General features: G+C 37.8%; 1 protein-coding gene and 1 long non-coding RNA gene across 6 annotated transcripts in view; one reads left to right on the top strand and one right to left on the bottom strand.

The window, feature by feature from the left end:
- The window catches only part of LOC135775893 (ankyrin repeat and SAM domain-containing protein 1A-like), a 128404-nt gene that overhangs the window by 7817 nt on the left and 96554 nt on the right, over positions 1-24033 (bottom strand). For all 5 annotated transcript variants that reach the window (XR_010543954.2, XR_010543955.2, XR_010543956.2 and 2 more), the window contains 9 exons: positions 12676-12774; positions 12407-12553; positions 12084-12191; positions 10713-10874; positions 10469-10606; positions 10313-10384; positions 8959-9045; positions 8290-8427; positions 3399-3575 (listed from right to left, as the gene is read on the bottom strand). Coding sequence is in view for 1 of the 5 variants with exons in the window: in XM_065286465.2 (XP_065142537.1) it covers positions 3399-3575; positions 8290-8427; positions 8959-9045; positions 10313-10384; positions 10469-10606; positions 10713-10874; positions 12084-12191; positions 12407-12553; positions 12676-12774 (1128 nt within the window). In the remaining 4 variants the exon portion in view is untranslated. The remainder of the gene's footprint in view (positions 1-3398; positions 3576-8289; positions 8428-8958; positions 9046-10312; positions 10385-10468; positions 10607-10712; positions 10875-12083; positions 12192-12406; positions 12554-12675; positions 12775-24033) is intronic.
- Positions 21445-22830, top strand: LOC135776120 (uncharacterized). Its single transcript, XR_010544046.2, has 3 exons — positions 21445-21542; positions 22590-22720; positions 22803-22830. It is a non-coding gene; the product is annotated as an uncharacterized lncRNA (long non-coding RNA).

Genomic DNA, 24033 nt, shown 5'->3' with positions numbered 1-24033 from the left:
AGTTTTTCATAAGATATAAGTTGGACAGGACAAACTGAGAGAACTGTGAAGTGTAGGACTGAGGTAAAATAAGATGTAAATGTAAAACTGTCTGAAATTACAAACATTTTGGCAGCCTTGGTTAATATGAGCAAAGAAAGCTGGGAAAAAATCCTATTTTATAAAAAAAACCAAGTTTTGTTGATGAAAAATATTTAAAAGTAGGGGGTCACGCAAATCTGAAGTTCTCCATCTGTGATACTTGGAGTCTTTGTCCACTGAAATGAGGGATGTTGCGGTGACAGAATATTCATAACGGTTAATCAGTGTATGACAAACTCGTGTAAATGAAATAAAAGCAACCAGCTCTTCCTTCATTTAAAGCAACACTATGTAGTTTTTTTACCTTTAAATAATGTCTCTAAAATTATTTCAGTGATAGAACAACTTTTAACTGGACAAATTGTACTGTTGCTGCAACCTGAGCAGCCTCCTAGCTTCTTCAAGCACACTCTGAAAGTGGCGGTGGAGGGTAGGAAACACAGCTCCGCCCCTCCCCCTGCCTGCAGAAGAGTGTCTGATACCAGGCACTGTTGCGCTTTTCAACCACATGGGGGAGCTGTAAGTCATTTTTACATGGAAACTACAGTGTTGCTTTAAAGCGCTGCTTGAATTACAAAGTTTATTATTATTCTTAATGAAAAACACAACAACAAAACAATCTCGCTTAAATTAAACATTACATATGTAAATTATAAGAAAACGAGTAGGGTTGGGAACCGATAACCGGTTCTTATTCAGAACCGGTTCCGTTTTTTAAAAGGAACCGGAACCGCACGTAATTCTTAAGTTTCGGTTCTAAAAGCAGTTCTGATGCGAGGCACGTGCAAAGCGCTTATGTCTCTTACCTCATGAATATTAATTACGTTGAGCCACTGTTATAGTCACTCGCGCAACCAAATTTACACAGCTTACCACAGAAAACACTCAGGCTGCTGAGGTAAGCTTTGTATACTTCGTGTTAAACATGTCTAAAAGTCAAAAGTGTGGATTCTAGGGCTGTTGACGGTACAGTGCGACCCGCGATGCTGTGCACTTCACAAACTATGAAAAATATAAAGTACAGTCTCACCCAGCGAGATGTCTTCAAGTTCGCGTGAAAGCAAACGGACATAAGACTCAAGAGTTAATGCGCTATAAACCGATATCAGTGATGGCTTGGGGGTGGAACAATGAGGTAATATATTCTTGGTCAAGGTTGCGAAAAAGTATCAATCTGCACTACCAGTATAGCAACATGCGTTTTCAGCACTGTGCAGACATTATAACCCCAAAAAGGTTCCTCACTTGAACCGTGTGTTGTTTCACGGATGAAAGTGATCAAATAAACACGCACATAGCCGCGCCGATCCCGTGGTCGCTCCGGGGCTCGAGCATCACCCACCGAAATGGCCATGCACGTTATGCTCGTTTGCTTCACATTTCGCATCTAAAACCACGCAGAAAACGTGATCGCGCCACTTTTCTCCAAAGCGCGTGGAAGCTCCAAAGCGTCTGTCGTTGCTAAGTTACCTAAAGCATTGCTTGATGTTGTGACGAGCAGCCTCCGGCGAAAAGAAGTCAGCGCATATGAACACGCATGTTTGTTAAGAAACATATATCTGATCCTCATTTACATTTTTATATTTCAAAATATATGTATGCATTATATATAAGCCTATACGCATGCACATACAAAAATTCTTACTTGTACAGCAGCCTTTTCAGGATATATGACAAAACACTTGCTCCAGCATATAAATCTCAAATCATATGTTTGAGAACTACTGCTGCTACCATGTTCACTTCAACAGGTAGGATCTTACGAGGACTACAACAGGAATAAATGATATAGGCCTAGTGACTGAAAAAGTGAAAATATTAATAATTTTACATTTAAAGTATTTTATCAGTAATTAATAAACACAAATTGAATTGTTTAAGTATTGTGCATTATTTTTTATTATATGGAACCGGAATCAGAACCGCAATCGTTAGGCAGAACTGAAACCGGAATCGGAAAATTTCTAATGATTCCCAACCCTAAAAACGAGTAAGCACGTGGCTTCTGCAATCTTTAAAGTCAGTCAGCTTGCCTTACACACCCTGACAGTAATAAATTAAATCTGACACCGGCTGCTCTGTGATGTGACGCACGTCCAGCTCGCACTGAATTCAGGCTGCAGACACATTCAGTTTTTAGTGTCTGCTCTCTAACGAAACAAAACGACTTCTTAAAACTTATTACTAGAAAAAAATCAAAACAATGATGGAAGACGGTGCCGCGGTGAGCAAGTGATCTAACCGGTCTATCACTTTGCGTTGTGCCTAATACGAAAAAGCAGCCTCTCGTAACCTTACTGCTTGCTAAAATATCTGTGTTTTACACATTTAGTATGCACAAAATAGCATGCAGCTCTCATCTAAGGGGTCCCTGCCCCAAAAAACGTTGAAGACCACTGCCCTATGTAGCAGGAAGTCATGACTGGACAACATCATGTTTGTAGTCACAATGGTGTGCTAAGAAAATGTTCATATCAATTGGATATATTATTCATAACATTTCTAGGGGTGCTAGCTAATAATTGTGTCCAGTGTGTTTTAAAGAATAAAAAAAGTAATTTCCTATCACACTTTTAATTATTTTACTTCAACAAAACGTATTTTTGTGATAGAAAATGTTCTCTGCTCATATTCACCAATGTTGCCCATATTTTTTGTCCACAACTGTACATAGTTGGTCTACACGTGTAGCAAACATATGTTTTTAGCTCCAAGTATAAACAAGTATAAACTTCTTGTTTTCAAGGTTACACTTCAAATAAAAACAGTCACACAGAAGACCCAATAAATGCAATGAACCATGCTATGGATCCAGACAGACCATTTCTTATTGCAGTGTATCATTTTGTCTCTGAGGCAGAGATCTGAAGTTTGTTTAACTTTATGCAGAGCTGCGCAGACTGATCAGTGTATGACATCACAGAATAATAAGAGTGCTCACTGATCACCATCCCAGAACTCATCGGTCTGAGCATCAAATCAACAAACATCTACTGGCTAATGATTGTACACAAAACAACAGACAGCCTTCAGATTTCTCACTCACTGATAAAGAAATTCAGTCATGGACAGACAGTGGTGGTTACTTTACAGCATTCGACAGGTCAGGTGTGAAAAATAATCAACACACGTGGACCATCTCAACCAATCAGAATAAAACATTCAACAGCCCCGTGGTATAATGCAGTATATATGATATGTTGGCTTTAAATACTGCATCTGAAGAGGACAGCTTGACATTGAATTTAATTTGGATCTGTCATCATTTTGGCCGGAAGCCTTAAAATACAGTTTCTGTAACGTGCGTGCGGTCTCACCCCAGACTTGCGGACACTCTCTCGAGGTTTGGGTACAGGTCGACTGCTCTTGGTCTCAATGATTTCCGCTCCTCCTGTTGAGCTCTGATGTTGTCTGCTCCTCTGGGCCTGCAGTGCCAGCTGATAGGCCACTTCAAACGCCTGTCCCAATGTCAGAATGATCTCATAGGTCAGATTCTGTGGGAGGGGCGGAGACAGAGCAATTAACAATAATGACAGGGTGCTTAAACTGTTATTATAAGCAATCCATCTTCTGAAAAAAGTTCCCTGACACATCAATAATCTGTACGATCCTCTAGCATTACACTACACTTAAGATGCATTATAACTCATAAATGTCTAATGAGAAGATTAGTTACAGAAAGTAATGTGATAAAGAGACTATAACTGAACTACCACATGTTGAGTTAAGAGCTCCAGTGCTTGAGGAGATATTTTTCATCATGCATTGATTTTGTAAAAACTGAAATGAACAAATCAACCAAGCAATGAGCAAACGTATTGAAGGGAGGTGAACCGATTTCTTTAACTTAAACTGATTTTGACGCTCTATGTTTAATTTAACAGAAAAAAATTAATAAGTATGAGATCTATTCCTCGCTGTTTCAAACACAACACACACACTGAATGAGCTGATGGTAATGTTACATCACATCCATCAATGCATATAACTACACATTAGTTTAATCACTACACAGAGGAGAGTATCTCAGTTTTAATGGTTACAATAGTGCTCTTTAGAGCCCATTAAAACTGAGAGGATTTTAGTCTGGCTTTTATTAGGCAATGAGAGGGGTGTCTACTGTAAAAAATGAGAACAAGACGCAGAAACTTGCCGCATGTCATCGTAACCAGAATTTATGGTTTAGCTCTTTGACACAGGGATTTAAACGCAGATCAATATTCATGACGAGAAATGACGCCAAACTGGACTGAAGCGGAGATCATTCACCAGCATGACATAACAGCACTCATCTCATCATAATCAAAAACGCACACATGTGGTTTCTCAAGAGCAAAATCACGGATTAGAAAATTCAGATGCTGTGGAAAAAACCTAATAAATGCAGGACTTTAAATACGTCACGTGTCTTTATGGCAGGAGTGGGGAACCCTTGGTCCTGTAGGGCCACTGTCCTGCAGAGTTTAGTTCCAACCTTAATCAAACACACCTGAATTTCATTTCCAAGTAATCCTAAAGAGTTTAATGACTTTAATGACTTTGATATTTCGGTGTGTTTAATTAGGGTTGAAACTAAACTCTGCAGGACAGTGGCCCTACAAGACCAGGGTTCCCCACCCCTGCTTTACAGGATCTTTACAGTGAGAACTCTGCATGTTGGAATGCACGCACAGATTTCAGAAAATCATTGGCAGTGTGAATGAACCAAAAAAACAACGATCCCGGACACATTCTGGACGCATTTTCTGTAATCTCTGTGTGAAAATGACTTAAAGGGATAGTTCACCCAAAAGTGAACATTTTGCATCATTTACTTACTCCCATGTTGTTACAAACCTGGGGCCGGATTCAAGAAAACATTAAGAAAAAAAATAAGAAAGTTCTTAAGATAAATTATAAGAAGTTCGTAAGAATGGTCTTAAGTGCAATTCTTGAAATTTTCTTAAAGGGATAGTTCGGCCAAAAATGATATTAAACCCATGGTTTACTCACCCCCAAGCTGTCCGAGTTGCATATGTCCATTGTTTTTCAGACAAACACATTTTCAGATATTTTAGAAAATGTTTCAGATCTTTCAGTTGATTAAATGTAATGTTACGGGGTCCACGACCTTCAAGTCCAAAAAAAGTGCGTCCATCCTTCACAAAATAAATCCAAACGGCTCCAGGAGGATAAACAAAGGTCTTCTGAGGGTAATCTGTGTGGTGTTGCTGCCATCTTAGACTCCTCTGTATTCAGGAGAGAGTATTAGCGTAGTATACGCACTTTTCTTAGTGACGTATGACAAATTCGGAGGGCGGGGGCACAGAGCAGCACCAGAGTAGCCTCCGTAGGCTGCGTAAGCTCTCATCCTGAATGCGGACGCGACTAAGATGGTGGCGCTACCGGAAGGTATTTATTTATGTTAATAAAGTTTTAAATATGGATATTTCTACAACAACACCGCGCGGATTACCCTCAGAAGACCTTTGTTTATCATCCTGGAGCCGTTTGTATTTAATTTGTGAAGGATGGACACACTTTTTTTTGGACTTGAAGGTCGTGGACTATGGGTGGACCCCGTAACATTACATTTAATCAACTGAAAGATATAAAACATTTTCTAAAATATCTGAAAATGTGTTTGTCTGAAAAACGATGGACATATGCAACTCGAACAGCTTGGGGGTGAGTAAATCATGGGCTTAATATCAATTTTGGCCGAACTATTCCTTTAAGAAGTTCTCAATTTTTTTCTTAAGAATATCTTAAATTTGTCTCTTTAAGAGTAACTAAACCCTAAACCAACTTTTTTTAGTTAATGATCTGTAAGAATGATGCTTTATTAGTGCTGTTCATTGATTTTAGTAATTTTTTTGACATTTGGATATAAAGTGTTTCAATACTACAATATATGGTGTAAAAACGTCTGATTGCTGCCCTCTTCAGGTTGAACGTTGGCTACTGCAGCTGAATTTTCCCATTGGATGTTGGGTCCAAAAAATGACTCGTGACGTAGGCAGGTTCAAGCTTACCACGCCCTTGTTACGATCTCACCACACACTTGATACGAGCTTAGTTCGTCCCCTCTATCTTCGTTGGGATCTGCCCACTTTTCTTGCATTTTTCAAATATTGCCAGTGGGTGGAGTCAGGCTCTGACCAGGGGTTTAGTTACTCTTTAAGAATAAAATGACAAGCTTTGATATGATACCCTGCTAATGAGGTAATAAACTTCATAAAATGTATCTTTTTACTAACGTTACCTTGCGATCATTAACGCGATAGAAGCGAGTGATGCATTAGGACATGTTATTACGAAGATGTAATTTGCTGTTGTAACAGAGGCCAGCTCTTTTAAGGCAGTGCGGTGAGTAAATATCGTTCCATAATGTCCCAATTGGTCCGTCATGCGGGTCGAGCGATCTGGGCGTGCGTGCTTCACTCTCCGTGCCCACGGCTTCGTCTCCCACGACCCGCGCTCACACGTCAAGAGACAGACGCGGAGGGTGAAGCGTCCCCACGGTATCGGAGCGCTCAACTCCCATGACGGAGCGATTATCGGTTCGCCTCCCGCTTATAGCGACTTTTGGCTGTTAAGTAATTTCACAATGAATGTATTACGAAAACAGTGAAATGTTTGCTAATATCATCACTAATACTCATTTTTGTTTTATGACTTATTACTGTGTAAGCCATTAAACTTCATTATATGAGTGTGAAATTCCTCTTTAAACTAATCTATGTGAAGTAAACTGATTAAATTTTCATTTCAGACTACAAAATACAACATGTCATATAAAACAATCAAATTAACTTATAAAACATCTTACATTTTGAGATTTAAGACTACTGTAAGGTTATCCTAACTTTAAGATGTTATTTAAGGAATTCTTCTTAAGTTTTTTCTTAAGAACATACTTAAGGAAAAAAAGAACTTTATCAAGAAGCTTTTTTTGAGAATACGAAATATTCTTAACTTTTTTCTTAAAGGACAAGTTCGGTATTTTAGACTTAAAGCCCTGTTTTCAGATTGTTTATGGTGAAATAGAATGGTTTTGACTGAAATTTCGACATTTTCGGCTGCCCTAAGAATTTTCGCGTGTTTGTGTTTCAGCTCAGACCTCTACAATGGGTTTAATGGTGCACTGGAACGATCCTTCCTAAAATGCATTAAACTTTCGTTTACAAAGACGTGAAACTCACCGAGTGGTCAGGGGTGTTCACTGGTATGCTCACACAAAAATCGCTCCAAAAGACGCATTCCAACAGCTGTTTTATCGTAGTTTTTACCACCTCCATTGACATGTATTAGACGTCCTGTGAGGTACGGTATTACTCCGCGCCGAGAACTTTGTTTCTATTCTTGCAATTGGCGGATTAGCGCCACCACCTGGGATGGAGTGTTTATTATTCAAGCTCTAAGCGGAAGAATATACGGGTGTGAGGCGTTTGGGAAAATAGGTCCACAAGTTAACAACGAATGCTAAAACAGCTGTTGGAAAGCATCTTTTGTAGCGATTTTTGTGTGAGCATATCAGTGAACACCCCTGACCACTCGGTGAGTTTCACGTCTTTGTAAACAAGGTTTAATGCATTTTAGGAAGGATTGTTCCAGTGCACCATTAAACCCATTGTAGAGGTCTGAGCTGAAACACAAACACGCGAAAATTCTCAGGGCAGCCAAAAATGTCGAAATTTCAGTCAAAACCATTCTATTTGACCATAAACAATCTGAAAACAGGGCTTTAAGTCTAAAATACCGAACTTGTCCTTTAAGCTTGAATTTAAGATAAAAATGGCAGTTAAGGAGATTTTTCTTCTTAAGAATGTTTTGTGAATCCGGCCCCTGTAGAAATTTCTTTTTCCTGATGAACAGAAAGGAAGACTGAGAAATGTTTGTAACCAAACCATTCGTGGACCCTATTCACTTCCATAGTAGGAAAAAAGAATACTATGGAACTGAATGGGGTCCACAAACGGTTTGGTTACAAACATCTCAAAATATCTTCTTTTGTGTTCATTAACAACGTATGGGTGAATAAATGACAGATTTTTTATTTTTGGGTGAACTATCCCCCTTTAAGTGTGTCTAGACATCAGTTTGACAGCTATATCAGTCAATCTCATTTGAATGTCCTCCTGTAAAACTCTGTGATTGTATGAGTTTTGTTAGAAAGCCTGATTGAGTCTAAAACAGCGTTCATCAGCGTTTGTTTCTTTATCTCACCACATCTACAGTGCTGAAGACGTGACAGTAATGATGACTGCTCTGAAGATCTTTAGTGATGTAAGCAAAGGTGCAGAGATCTTCTGGATCCTGAGCTGCACACGAGATGTTTCTGATCTCATGTTCGGCAATGATGTTCTGCACACACAAGATAAGAGTTCAGAAAAATGTTCATGATAATCACACGCTGAGTATATCAACTCAAATGAGCACTAAAAACGCAAACACTCTTTAATAACATAAATGCATTCACAGATGGAAATGTAAGTTATCAAATGACACATTTTGATACTTGTGATGAGAACATTCACTGAAAGAAGAGCTGATGGACAGTCGAGACTATGGTGTCTGCAGTTCTCTCTAACATTTATGATGCACAAAAGAACAGCTTTAAAAAATAAACAAATTGTAATGACAAGTCAAGTAAGTCAAGATCTTGCATTTTTACAGGAATGTTAGCGCAGCTTTGTTTGTCTACATGTTTTCACTCGATATGATTAAAGTTATATCAGTGTCTCCTGATCTGAAAACAGATTTGATTTAGATCTTGAAGATGAAGCAGCACACAGACACCCGTGACCTTTGGGAAAGGAAAAACAACTCCAACCCAACCACCAGCTCTTCATCTGTCTGTTTATGGTGAATGAAAGAGAGGGATGATCTCATTACCTTGTTGGCAGCATCAATGAATTTCACACCCTTGTACGTGATGGAGAGGACGATAGTGGGGGTCTTCTTCATCTGCTCTGTCGATCTCTGAGAGAAATAAAGAGATAGAGACACATGAGCTGTGTCCCAATTTGAAGGCTGCGACCTTCTATGGACGTATTTTAAGACCAATTGCATCACAGCAGCGTGACTGAAGGCTAGTAAGGCCAAACCAATTCGAAGGCTGCTTAAAATGAAGCCTCAAAATATGTCCTTATCTCTCTGAGCTGTTAAGGATAGAATGGATCCTAAAAAGTGCTTTTTAACCACAACTTCTTGTCTTGCACTAGCCATGCAATGAAAACTACAGCTACAGTGTTTACAAATGTGTTGAAAGAGAAGCATTCAGACATTGTAGTTTGTGAAACGATACCAACAAATATATTAAATATGTAACGCATGACCTTTCCACATGATAACGTAACATCAGGCTTGGCGCATCACACAGCTAGAGCAAGATGAGAAGTTGTAGTTAAAAAAACATTTTTTTTATTGTTTTTTATGAAAATTATGATGTTTCACTAAATAAAATCCTTATGCCTCAGTTGGGATCATTTAGAGTCCTTTGAAGCTGCACTGAAACTGTTGAGGTCCACTAAAGTCCACTGTATGGAGAAAAAACCTTAAATGTTTTCCTAAAAACTGAACATAAACATCTTGGATGACATGGGGGTGAGTTAATTATCAGATTTTTTTATGAAAGTGGAGTAATCCTTTAAGGGTAGGGACGCACCAAACCAATGCCAACAAAGTGGCACAGACTGTAAAGTCGGCACACATTTATTGCTCTTGCAGTACTACATCTGTTCTGCACCTGCGCAATATTAAATAATTTTTTGTACCAGCAGGTGTCAGTAGTTTGTGGTAAGCTCAAAACCTGCTCGACCGCCAACCATCAGCTCAGTGTGCACCTATGTTAACATATACTGATATGTTTTCTTGTGTTATATCACACAGAGGCAGGAGCGCTCACTTTGACTGCTGTCTGTTGACTGGCCAAACCAAAAGCCGTAAGTTCTGGTTAATGATTTCAACACTAAAAAGCTCAATTAAACGTCTGCATATCAGGAAAAAGCTTTTAGAAGTGTTGATCTGCATTCTGTCTGATAAGCCAGCGGGTGAGGAAACTCATTTTCCACATTCTGCACAGACCTCCTCCGAGGGATTTTATATTGGTGTATAAATGATGAAAGTGTCCTCCTGCTACAGACGACTCACACGAGCCCCTGCTCGTTCCCAAATTATGATCAAATTCTCGTGGTGTCCTCCTGTGAATGCCCATAGCAGACCTTCAGATCACACTGACGAAACTTACTCTCATTTTAGAACAGGCGTCCTGTGTTGACTCCGTTCCTCTCAACTCTTTAATGAGCATTGAGCCAAGATACTGCAGAGGAAAGACAACCGTTCAGAATGATTTATGATTTTATGAACTTCATCAATGGTTATTTAATGATAGAAATATGATTACATTGGCCTCATAACCACAGGATTCAAAAATGAGTTTTTCAGGTTGATGGTGCCAATTCTGGACCGGTGTGTACGGTGCTGCCAGACTCGGGGGTCGTAAGGTCAAGCGAGGTTCCCGTTGACGTTCCTCGTATCTCTCCTTTAGAAAAGATCAACAGTTCAGTATGAATGAATATAATATACCAAAATTAATAGTTTGTGGTACTGTAGTTTGGATTGACAGAAGCTCCTGGATATGAACACACCTGCGGTTGAGGTCTGTCGTTTGTTCGCTGTCGGGTTGTCAGGTCATAGTCTGACTCGGGTCCTCTTCTCCTCCCAGAATCCGCTGCAGGCAAGAGAGGATCCATTGAGCACGTGTAAGAGTCTGAATGACCCAGAGGAGATGAACTCAAAAGATCCTGACACTGAAAAATATCAACAACCAACAGATAATTATGAAGAACATCAAGCAATCCATAGAGATGAGAGATCAGATTTGCACTGCAGATCCTGATGCACAATTTTTTGTTGACTACCTGATTTTCCTGTGAGTTTGAGTTTATTTATTTAAGAAATGGGACAATGCACATTCATAGCCATGCAACACAGAGCATGAAAATATGCCAAATTTAGCCATACAGGCTAATTTTCATTTGTAGTCCCAGGCAGGCGGATGTTAAATAACACAATTACAATTAAAAAGCTGTGAGCGGGACACCCGAGTTTACTTCAATATTTTGAACGTAAATATTAATCTATCACAACAAACTATATATCGATGGAAAGGTCTAAATATGTAGTTAGTAGTAGTTTCATATTTCGAAACATTTTAGCAGTAATAATGCAGTGACAGTAATTTATTAATTTGTGACAAGAGTATGCAGCATACCGTTGACAACTAGTGGCCGTTGTTGGTAAAAACACTAAAAGTGTAACACAAACCTCATTTTTTGTGATAATTTTATGTATAAAACATATTTTATTGCATTATTTTATTTATTACAATTAATATAAACTAATATTTTAAAGATGACATATCATGAAAACCTGACTTTTTTCCATGTTTAAGTGCTATAATTGGGTCACCGGTGTTTCTATCAACCTAGAAAATGTGAAAAAGATCAACCTAGTAACTTAGTTTTGGTAAACTATTCCCTGCAAATTTGTAAAAAATAAGTAATTGAAACTCGGCTCTCCTTGTGATGTCACTAGGGGATAATTCTGCACCTTAATCTGTACTATCCAACCACGGCACTGCTTTTTAGTGCAGAGATCAGCTTATTTCTGCTCACACCTACAAAGTGGCAGTTTTAACATGTTATAATAAAATATCTGTTGGGTATTTTAAGCTAGAAATTCACAGACAAACTCGGGGGACACAAAATAATTAGTTTACATCTTTAAAAAAAAGTCTTGTGAAATGTCCCCTTTAATATATATCCAGACACTTCTGTGAAAAACTTTAAAGTGTCATCTTTAAAACAAGACCAAGATTAGGCTTCTAGAACAAACAAAAAAATGCCAGAGTAATATTAATTTAAAGGTGTACATCGCTTGTTCACCATGAGAGTCTTGTTTTCCTAAAAATACTGTCAAAACCTTTTTAAATAGATATTAGTCTTAAGTATACTGACTCTGATCTGGGACAGGCGAGGGGGTTTAACAGGAGGTTCCTCATAGGGCCGTTCAGCTAATGATGCAATAATCCGTTTTCTGTGACCCAACAGTGTGATCTTCAGTACCTGCATCAACACAAAACACACATCCAATAGAAAGCAGTGTCAGTATCTCCTATCAAAAAAGTTATGACTGAATAATTCAACAGTGTCAGTAATAAATCCAGTCCTCAAACACTCAATCTATTCTCTTTTCAGTCAATTCAGTCTCACTTATGCATTGTAAGAACTAATACGGTTAAAGAGCAAATCTACTAATATACAGTACATGACGTTCTTACATTAACAATCTCCAATTCCCAAAGGTTCTTTACAGACTCTAGTGTGCGATAACCACTGGACAGAAAGTTGTGCAGATATTCCTGAAGACCCAAAACATCCAACCATGCAGCGAGAGACGTGCTTCCATCACAACCCAATGCTTTCACCTGCACACACCAAAACACAACACTGTCACACTTACTGTATAAACACTGACATGTGCAGACAGACAGACCGTATTATATTATCATTCTCCATCAGGTACACAGGTAAAATCTGACGGGTAAACCTTTGGTAAAGAGCGAGCAGAAGTCAGGATCTTTCTCCGATGTCCAGGATCAGCGATGCCAATTTCCTTCAGGTCCTGCTCCTCCATAACATCATTTCCCTACACAAACAGACACATAAGCAAATACATCAGCCTTCAAATGGATCATTTAACAGATAATTCACTGCTTTATTCAATATATGGTTTTAACTCTATATACATCTCAATATAAAAATGAATGTCTGGATACTCTTCTTGTGTTTAAGACTCTTTTTGGGTTTCAATATACCCACACAATGCCAACAGCGCCCGCTGAAAAGGGGCAGATTTATGGTGTGTTTACACCAACCGCGGTTGAGACGTGAAGCGTGAGTGATTTCAATGTTAAGTCAATGTGAAGACGCGTTGACACGCGACTGGAGGTCCCGTGGCCCGGAAAACGCGTTTCCGCTTCATTGAGCGTTGTGCGCGCGAATGGTGCTTTTTTGAATTTTGCGGATCACGCATATTTGCGGCTGACGCCCAAGTTGAAAAATTTGAGCTTTGGCGGAGTTTCGTGCCGCGTTAACCAATCAGGAGCCTGCTTGCTGCTGTGGTGGCAGCCCCGTTTGGAGTCACTCATTCAAACAACGCTTGATATTGTCCGTAAGCAGTCACCCGGAGCTATACGACACAAGTTCTTATTTCTATAGAGGAGACAGGAATAAAAAGGACCTCGCTAGGAAGAGTGTCAGTGAGGACATTTGGCAACCTGGTAAGTTGTAATACACACTTCACTTTTGAGTCATGTGATGTTTATCGACCTGCGCAGTTTATTTTCCCCCTATAGAAAGGTGACCAAATAAAAACCGTTAACTCTCTCGAAAATGCACAATCAACATCAGTCATCTTGCAAACAGACAACCGCATAGCACTTGCCCCTCCCACAAGAAGTGGTTTGGCTCTGACGCTCGTCAAATGCTTGCTTTTTCCGCGCGAATGCGTTCAAACTGTTCAAGCGGCAAACTAGGCGTGGTAGACGCGATTTTGACGCCTGAAATGCGGTTGGTGTAAATGCAGCATTAGGCAGATATCAACACTGTTTGTTTGTTTATGTGTGTGTGTTTGTGTGTGTGGGTGTGAGCTTCACAATGGATCATTGCCATATAACAAACAGAATTAGCGTAACCGTAGAAGCAACTGAGCAATCGATGCAATAGACAGTGATGTAAGAGATCGGGTGCAGATCCCACAGTGAGGTCAAACACGTACAAGAGAGTTTCTCATTAGGACAAATTTAATACACTTAATACACAATTTAAAAATGAGTTTCTGTGAACATCAGGATACAGAATATGATAAACAAGATTCAGACACACTGAACATGATGGGAATTTATGAGACGTTGAGTGTTGTTGAGAGAAGCAATGTTTGAAATGAGATTAAGACTCTAAAGTGAACTGTAGCAGATGAAAAATGTCTAAACCCACAGAGGTTTGGTGTTTGTGTGGTCTCATTAAATGGTTTACATCTGTATGCTGTGGAGAAAACATTCAGTCCTTTAACAGCACAAGCTGACATTATGAGAGAGTTAATTCCTATACACACATACACTACACTACACTACACTACACTACACTACACTACAGACCACATTACGCTGCGCTACGCTCAATCAGCTAGGGCTCTGTCTCAATTAGCCCCTTTGTTTAGTAGTCTGGGGACTGGTCAGTAAATTGATCATTTTAAGGGCTGTCTCAATCCCAAAATCCTTCCAGTGCACTGTAACATATGTTCCCTAAAAATTCCCACAATGCAACACAAAAACCAGTAAGCATTGATGGTCCCCATGTTCCCCTACTGGAAATCATGTGACCTTTTCTCAAGTTCTCCAACCAAAATCGTGCAAGCCAAATTGATAACTTCATGAAACGCAACATAACTTTTATAAAGACAAACATTTGTTTTAGTTTTAAAGCAACACTAAAGAGTTTTTGCTCTTTGCTCCCCCTACAGGTTGGAAGCGTAATTGTCCATTACCACTGTTGTAAATAATTTAACCTACTGCAGCAAAGCTGGCTCTGATTGGATTGTAGATCTGCCGTAAAGCAAGTTTTTGTAGTTTTCACTCGAACTACAGGACCGCGACTCGACGTTTGGAAACTTCTTTAGTGCCGTTTTTGCCGATAGAGGGCTGCAAAGCGAATGTGAAAGTGCCATTCACCTCGTTTTTGAAAAAGCTAAATTTTTAAGTCACTGCTATAAGTCCACAAAACTCATTCTAAACATGTTTTCCCAAGACTTTTCTAAACAGGATCTAGTAGTCTAGAGTTTTTTATTCAAAATGATGTGAAAATTATTCGGCCTTGCTCATTCACAAAAAACTATATATTGATTTACAATTTCTAAGAAACTTTTGCTTGGGAAAGGCCGTATGCTGTTTTTATTGGGAGTGGACAGAAAAAAACTAGACATCTTAACGTTTTAAATGTATAAATCATATCTGTATGTCCAAAATCAGCAGGGTAATCTAAGTCTCTTTGCGGAGTGATTAAAAAATAAAATTTGCGGCGACCCCAGTGTGTTAAAACTAAAATGATTTAGTGCAAAGGGTTTCCATGCAATTTTCTAGTAAAGTCAACTAATTCAGGTTAAGAGTGCATAAACAGACTGTACTGTAGATGACAGAAACGCATGTTATGATGACAAAGATGATGAAGACAAACAAGAACCTGCGAATGTCCAGATATGGCATAAACCAAACAAGAGATGTAGTGGTCTGATAGATACAGACACATCATTCAGTGACACAGCTCATAAATCAAGCACATTCAGTCTGATCCACACATTCAATAATAAATAGTAAAGTAAGAGACTGGGTTGGACAGATGGGGAATAGGCTTAATTTATACAGCTTAAATCATTTAAAGTGAAGGAGAGACCGTGAATGATGCAGAGAAGATGTGCTGGATCTCTCTCTCATTAAAGCTTTCACACTGAGTGTTTATTCTTTTACAGATGGGACAATGAGGCACTTGACATTCAACACTCCATGATGGCTGTTGTCATTTTAGCATCTCTGAAAGCTATTCAACCTTAAAACACATTTGAAATGTTTTAATGTCAATGCATGAAGTGTCATCTGCAAACCTGTTCTTTGAAATAATCTTCAGCCAAGACGTCAGCCCACCTCATAAGAGCTCAACCTTGGGTCTGATATATTTTTGTCTCTAGAAACAAGATGTTTGATCATCCACTATCCATCTATTGCCTTACAGTTACTGTCTCTCATCATCCCATGTGTTTGTTTTATTGTGCAACTGTTTGTTCATGTTTCTAACCTACAGTAAATAACCTGCAGTGATGTTGATGTTTGTGTCACAAACACTACTGATAAAGTTTGGGTGACTCGCAGCTCAAGAGAGACTGAGACAAACCTTGGAGACATTTCTTAGAGTTGGACACTTTAAAAAGACACTGGGGAATAAAACCTTGATTCCTCATGATAGTGCAGGACAAATTCAGCCACTTATAAACAAAATAACAAACAGCAATATAAGACCTGTGAGAGAAATCTCTGAAGATAAAACTGATCTGAAACCACAGAGAACTTTTGTCCTCTTGTCTGGTTACTTCTCCACACATTTGTGTCTGAGAATACTGGTAGAAGAAAGTGATCATTATTTCTCAAAGGATCTTTTGTGTTGTTTATCGACCCCAAGGATAAAACTCAGTTCATTTCCCATACTTGGGTTTAAGGGTTTTCCTGACACCGTAAATTGGTCAAACAACTGAAGTAAGGAGAATGATAACACCTCTTTTGGTTCTTTTTCTCTTTAGAAACCTTAATTTTCTATGCAATATTTGCCAGGTATTGTCAGTACAAAACAAACTAAGTTTTAGTACATGGTGCAGAGATGCACTGATCGACCACCCATTATTTTAGCTGACATTTCTAGAAACAAACCTGTTAGAGCAAATCTGAAAATCAGATTTCATTTGTAATAAATTTGCACTTTTGTTCTAGTCAATCTGCTATTTTCTTTTGCACAGCCATGTTTTATTAATTCTCATCTCTCCAAATTGAACTCTGAACATTCTGATTTTACCTTTAAACATGAAATTAAATTACTGTTTATTTATGAAATGGTTACCACACAATATTAAGATAAAAAAAATTATTAGTGCAACTTTCTTGAAGTTAAATAAATAAAAGCATTCCTTCCGCTAGAATAAATAGTCCCTGACCGTGAAAAACAACACTCTAAATTTGTAATATGCATGAAAGCTCAAATAAAAACAATAAACCGTCTTAGCCGTGTTTTATCGTGAATAATCCACAGCTATTGACCAATCAGAATCAAGCATTGGAACTAACAGTTTTATAACATTTTATTTAAAACAAAAACAACTGCTGATGTCACAAACATATGTAGCATCTTTCTCTAATCATGTGCTTAAGATTAATTTTTTGTATATAATTTCAAGCATCTACAGATATATTTTTTGTTTTAGAATAGACAGTTCAGCCAGTAAACCAGCAAATACAAGCACAATAGTGAAGTGAAAAACAATTTTAAGTCCTCAGATTTTACTATTTTAAAACTGAAATTGAAGTAAAAATAGCAACATGTCAAAATTAAATGGGGCTCTCAGACAAGAACATCTAATAATTTATTAAATGTTTCATCTGTGATCAAAGATGATTGCCTTCTTATGAGCAAATTAAAAAGTAATAGTAGGAAGGAAGTGGAATGTAGTGAAAATGATGGGAAGTCATGATGTTCTGGAAAGATATGACACTTTTAGGCAGCCAAATAAAACCAAGACCTTTGTGTGTTGTACCTGTACTTGCCAATTAAATGCATTCGAAATTATTTCAGGAAGGAAGGGAATAAGGGGAAAAATATGTGTCTTAGTAAAGACACAAGCACAACTTTGATCGTTCATGTACATTATATTATTTATGAACTCTCAGGGGCTCTTTAATATGCATCAAACTCTACTGTCAGTGAGATGAGAATCTTTTACAAATCTTATCTCCCCCACTTGTACATTGACTGTCAGATGATTAAGTTAACATTGCATTAAAAACAAATTTTACATCCCTGATGCGTCACATTTAAGAGAAAAACAACTAGTGCTGGAAACTAAATGGACTGTGCCAGGTGGTCACAAACTGCCTTCCTTAATAAAGACAATGTTCATTATAATGTTTGTATAAAGAAAAATATTTTTGGCCCAAAGAAAATTGTTAAAAATTGCAACGAATTGAATGAATAGTGTGTGTGTGTGTGTGTGTGATAGAGAATGAAGCACATGTTTTCTGCAGTATTATCTCTGAAGGAATGTGCAGTCAATCTGACATTAAAAGGCAGAAAAGAGAAAGATGAAGTCTTAATCTACTAAAAGCAAAAGCACTTGAGAGGAAGTGGAAACATCAACAGAAGAAGAAGCTTTACAGCACTGTTCACAAACCATTCACAGGTAATAACCATCCACAAATCTAAACCCTCAAACCTTTTAAACACTTAAGTGAAAATATATCTGCCTCTTTCCAAAACCAGCCAAAGACTGAACTTCTTGGATAACTCAAACATATTGATAAGAGTCTTTTGCTTAGGAAGCTCAGTGTCACACTATAATAGTGACAGATAAGCAAATGTCTGTTCTAAAAATAGACCATGCTTTTACCACAGTCAAATAAAATGGCTAATATAGTTAAATTACTGTAGTAAAACCATGCTTTTGATAATAGTAATCAAAACCAAAACTATGTTTCCCACAAAAAACAGTTAAGTTTTAGAGGTCGGCTGGGCCGATTAATTGGCCGATTTTTGGCATATGTTAAAAAATCGTCTTTGGCCGATTTTGCTGCAGAATTAGGCCAATTAATAGGCAGGCGCATCTGCGGGCACCTAAGCGTTGTTGTAGAACTCGTGACGCTGCCTCTTGCTGCAAGCAGTCAGATCGCTCCCGTCCCGTGTGTGCGCAGCCGTGCTTTGTTCACAAACAGCTTTAGTACACGATGGCGGGATCGCACGAATTAAACAGCCAGTACAACAGCGTGACGGGCTTATGTCTCGTGGTGCACTGTCCGTGCAAAGATTAGGCTCATTTCATGTGTTTAATGAATGATGATGATCTTTGTTTGCGTGACAGAGAGAGCAGAGCCGCGCGTGCACGCTTTCTGTCTTTAAACGGTCTCCCTGCTTTTATTACTCAAAACAAAATTGACTCGATGGTGAAAGGTCGGAAGACCAAATCATATCCACTGAGGAAATGTTTTTCGTGTTGTTACAGTAACACTTTGTTTACAGTTTTGCGCTGCTCAGCTTGGATTAGAACACAGCGCGTCCGATTCGCGAACTGACTCCTTTGAACGGATTCGTTTGAATGAACGGTTGAAACAACAGATCTGTCCCATCACTAAACTCACAAGACGTCACTGTCAGCACAATCAGTCACTTATAGCACCTCAGAAATGAGAATTTAAATGTGTTTAGAAAGATTCGCCCTAAATAACAGTCTCAACTAAAAAACATAAACATTTACTAAGTTAACTTTATGATGAATAAATAATTTATCAGGTCTACCAAATAAGGATTTTATCCTACAAAGCAATAAAAGCCATGGTAAAAAACTGATCAAAGATGATGACAGCAGAGTGTCAGGTAATATCTGTGTCTAATAAATGCATGGTGCAGAGGAGGTTGGAAAACTCTTCAGAAAGACCAGTCATAATTTTTTTAAATACTTTGACTTAAATCGTGTTTATTTTTACATTTAAAATATCTGCTAATAATAATGAGAACATTTTGATTATTATGTACATATAGAAAATCGGCCAAACATATCGGCCATCGGCTGCCCTGATTTCTAAATATCGGCATCGGCCAGAGAAAAAGCCATATCGGTCGACCTCTATTAATTTTCTTAATGCTTAAGCTGAATCCAGATCTCTCTACACTCCACTAGAACAATCAAAGTAAGAGAGTAACAGAGTACAGCTGTACGAGTAAGATAAGATTTATTAATCCTTCATACCGGTACATAAATCAGTACAGATCCTGAAACGCATTCAGACAATCAGTATTCAGCAGAGAGACTGATCTCCAGTATCTATAGGAATGATACCATAAAGTTAATCTAAAGCTTCTTTCCTTACACTCTAAAAAAAAAGGTTCCTTGAGGTTCTATATAGAACCATGGGGTTCTTTACTTGGCCAATAGAACCTTTTACCAAAAAAAAAGGGTTCCATATAGAGCCCTTGGAGGGCAAAGAACCCAATTTATTAAAATGGTTCTATAATTCACGTTTGTGACTGAAGTGTAAACTAAAGATTACACAATAATTACAGACCTACACAACTCATTTACAAACCTACACAACTAATTCACAAACCTTTTTGTGTCAATAGGCTGTGGTCAAATAAAGAGAGAGTCAACAAATAGGCTATTCATATTTATTGTATGATTTATTTCCTGTGAGCTTTTTTATGCAAGTTTGTACATTAGCATGAAACTTACAGTGCAGTTTGCGTTTTTGGTGAATAACCAGGTGTTTTCTTTATTTTGTACATTCTATATTGTCAATGTTTAATTTCACCTGAAGTGGCATTAAAAACAAATAATCGCAAAAGTGCCCTCTGGTGGCGTATATATGCGTTGCACCATAAGCGAAGATGAGCCTGGAGACGTGACAGGTTTTTTTTTTCAAACTGAGGAGTTCGGACTCCGAACCGGCATTTCTGCTTGTTGGTACCCTGAGCAGAGGTAAGTAAACTTTCTACATTTTTGAAACGATATTACACTCTAAAAAACGTGAGCCAGTTGGGTTATTTTGTTTGGTTGTTTTATCAGTGTTGGGTAGTTTTTGTGTAACCCAACTTGTTGGGTTATATGTTGGGTAATTTTGAAGCAGAGCCATGCAGCTTAATAGATACATAGCTGTTTCTCAATATTACTTTCTCTAGTCCACAAAATGTATTTTAAACATAAGTTCAGGCGAGAATATATATGTATAATGTTCAAATTTGCAGTCGGTTTGTAAAGTGAACGCCAATTTTAAAGTTTAATTACACAAAGTCGGAATGTTACCGGCGTGACCACCGGGTGTCAGTGTTGTTCTTCCCCAGAGAGAACTCCTCCCATCCCCCCACACAGACGCGTCATCTCAGCTGAACTCCTGGCTCTCACTGCATGGATACTTGACGCGGGAGTTTACCTCAGGATTCATGAACAGTTTTTCATCGACTTATTTCTGATTTATTTGAAGGAAAAGGTTTGTATCATTGTTTTTAATCATTTAAACTATTTCTGAATGCAAAAGTATGCAAAATGATGGTTCACATGACATAACTGTTATTAAACTAGTTTTATTAGCTTCCGTTGGCTAGTCTGTAATGCCCAGTAAATCTAAACGATGTTTATGCTTGCTTTTAAATTATTTAAATATTTCGTTTGATCAAACGTTTTATGAAATATGTCTAAAACATGGCTTGTTTTAATAATTTTAGAAACGTTAGAATGTAACGTATTCTAATGGTTTAGAAATTCAGTTTAAAACAGATAACGTTAATATGAGGAAAAAACGTGTACGTTTTAAATAAATAATCGTTTGTTGTAAAAGTTGAAATCAAACTGATGCTTTTAATATCATGTTTAGATCATGAAACTTTAGCCTTGAGTTCACAGACAGGGTCACATATTGTGAACTCTCATTTGGTCTGTGTAAGTTACAGACATTTTTATCTTTTTCAAATGTTTTTGATGATGCCCACTTTAATCACAGTTTTGGCTCTTTTCCTCAGACCCTGATGGATAAAAGATGGATATTTTTTTCCTGGAGAAGCTAAAACAATGTAACTTTGAGGTTCTGATACCAGCTTTTACAAAGTTATTTACAGGTAACATGAAAATGCACTTGTTTTTTTATTATTTAAAGTGATATGTTGATATTACAATGATGCATATCAAAGCATTTCTTTATTAAGAATCCCTGCTTATTTTTCTGTGAGTATGTCATTTTCAAAAGTGGTATGTAAGGTTGCACGATTTAAGGAATAGTTCACCCAAAAATTATATTAAATTCATGATTTACTCACCCCCAAGCCATTCGAGATGCATATTTCCATCATTTTTTTGACGAACACATTTTGAGTTATTTTAGAAAATGTTTTAGATCTTTCAGTTAATCAAATGTAAAGTTAAGGGGTCCACTCCTTCACGTCCAAAAAATGTGCATTCATCCTTCACAAAAGAAATCCAAACGGCTCCACGATGATAAACAAAGGTCTTCTGAGGGTAATCCGCGCCGTTTTGTTGTAGAAATATCTATATTTAAACTTTATAAACAAAAATAACTAGCTTCCGGTAATACCGCCATCCAAGACTCCTCTGTATTCAGGACAGCTCTCATCTTAAATGCGGACGCGACCAAGATGGCGCCATTAGCAGAAGCTAGTTATTTTTGTTATATTTCTACAAAAACACTGCACGGATTACCCTCAGAAGGCCTTTGTTTATTATCGTGGAGCCATATAGATTTATTTTGTGAAGGATGGATGCAAATATTTTTGGACTTGAAAGAGTGGACCCCATAACTTTACATTTGATTAACTGAAAGATCTAAAACATTTTCTAAAATAATTGAAAATGTGTTAGTCTGAAAATTGATGGACATATGCATCTCGGACGGCTTGGAGGTGAGTAATTCATGGGTTTAATATCATTTTTGGCCCAACTATCTCTTTAATTGTTTAAAATTGTCAAGCCTATCGAATCGGTAAAGCCAGTTCTGTGATTAGTAGTAAATTGCCATCATCTGAAAACAGGTGAAGCACCGTTAACTACATGCCGTAGTTCACTGACAAGCTAGCCCATATAGCATTCATTATCGCATAAATAAACATTAAAGTTTTATTGAAAATGAATGCATGATTTGTCATTTTCAGAGTTCACCAGACTTCTCTGTGTTATTTCCTGACCATGCCGAAAAGCTATTTGAAACTTGGGCATTGCATTTTCCAGACAGAATCCTGCACTTCCCAGCCAAGAACCAGGAGCATCAACAAATCACCTCCAGGTACACTTGGGAATACAATAGTTGTTTGCTGTGTATTATGACAATAAAGTTACTAATTTAACCTAAACATTTATCTCTACAGAACCCCATGATGATATTCCAACTCCTGTCAACAAAAGTGGGAAGAAAATCTTAAGTCTATGTAAGTAATGGAAGTATTGCACACTTTGCTTTGCAAGCAACCTAAAACATTTAATATTTTGTTTGTGAACTAGCAAGAAGACATGTTTACAAGTACGAATAGAGTTAAAACTCGGACAAGAACAATCGTCTTTCACTCGCACATCCAAAACATTAACTTTAGGGACAAACGTTAATGTCCAGCCTTCTATTCATTACATAATATATGCTAATAAAGTGTTGGCTATATTAAGTAATAAGGGCAAGTATGCAGTTTGTTGCAAAATCAAAAAAATCGGGCTTACTGCCAGGTAAAGTGACGTGGCAGAATCTGAAATTACTGTGAATCTGAGTTATTGGCATGAACAAAGAGTATATTGTAAGGTTATTGAAATAAAACAGAAATGTATAAATTTCATTACAATTAAACTAGATACTACATTTGTGTGTATAAAATATGAATTGTTTGGTTTTGTATAATAATGCTGCATCATGCATTTAGAGTCTTTGCCTGCATTCTAACAAGTGTTATGTCTGTTTTCAACAGGTTGGGACCAACATGGTTGCATTCTTCTGAGAGGCTGATGTGACAAAACCATTCCCATTTGTCCTTGGATTGGAAGATGGCGATCTCTGCCATCAAGCCTTCGTTGTTTTTGACAGACAGTCACTCCAGCAATACACCCTCCTTGGTGATGTTGACATGTTTTAAACTTTTTTTATGTTTTGGTCATTAATTTTACTAAGCAGTGCACATCAGTGTGGGTGTTTTTGAAGACTGTTGTTTACAAACTCCCAAGAATGGAATCCCTTTCTATAAGAAGTCTGGGTGATAACTCATGTTGATCATATATTGACTGTTTGTGCAACTTTGTGTTGATCTTATGTGTTACATTAACCATTTCTTATTACACGGTTCTCTAAAATGCTAGATTCTGATTGGCTAGTCGTGACATTCTACTACTGCTCAAAACTAAAAACTCCAATGCTGCAAATCATTTTGACATGGTACAATATCAATGTCTATTAATAACATATCCGACATTACATTTACAAATGATTAAATGTGTTCGTGACATTTGTCCTGAAGAAACTGTTGGGGCTTTTTTCTGTGATGACATGCTGCCAATACATTATCCCTTACTTGTACAACTTTTTACTTGATCTAATTGTAATGTTAACTGGGTATCTGT

Source organism: Paramisgurnus dabryanus, chromosome 21, assembly GCF_030506205.2.
Source record: "Paramisgurnus dabryanus chromosome 21, PD_genome_1.1, whole genome shotgun sequence".
Classification (NCBI taxonomy): Eukaryota; Metazoa; Chordata; class Actinopteri; order Cypriniformes; family Cobitidae; genus Paramisgurnus; species Paramisgurnus dabryanus.
The sequence above is the reverse complement of the archived record's forward strand: the minus strand, read 5'-3'. Positions and strand labels throughout refer to the sequence as shown.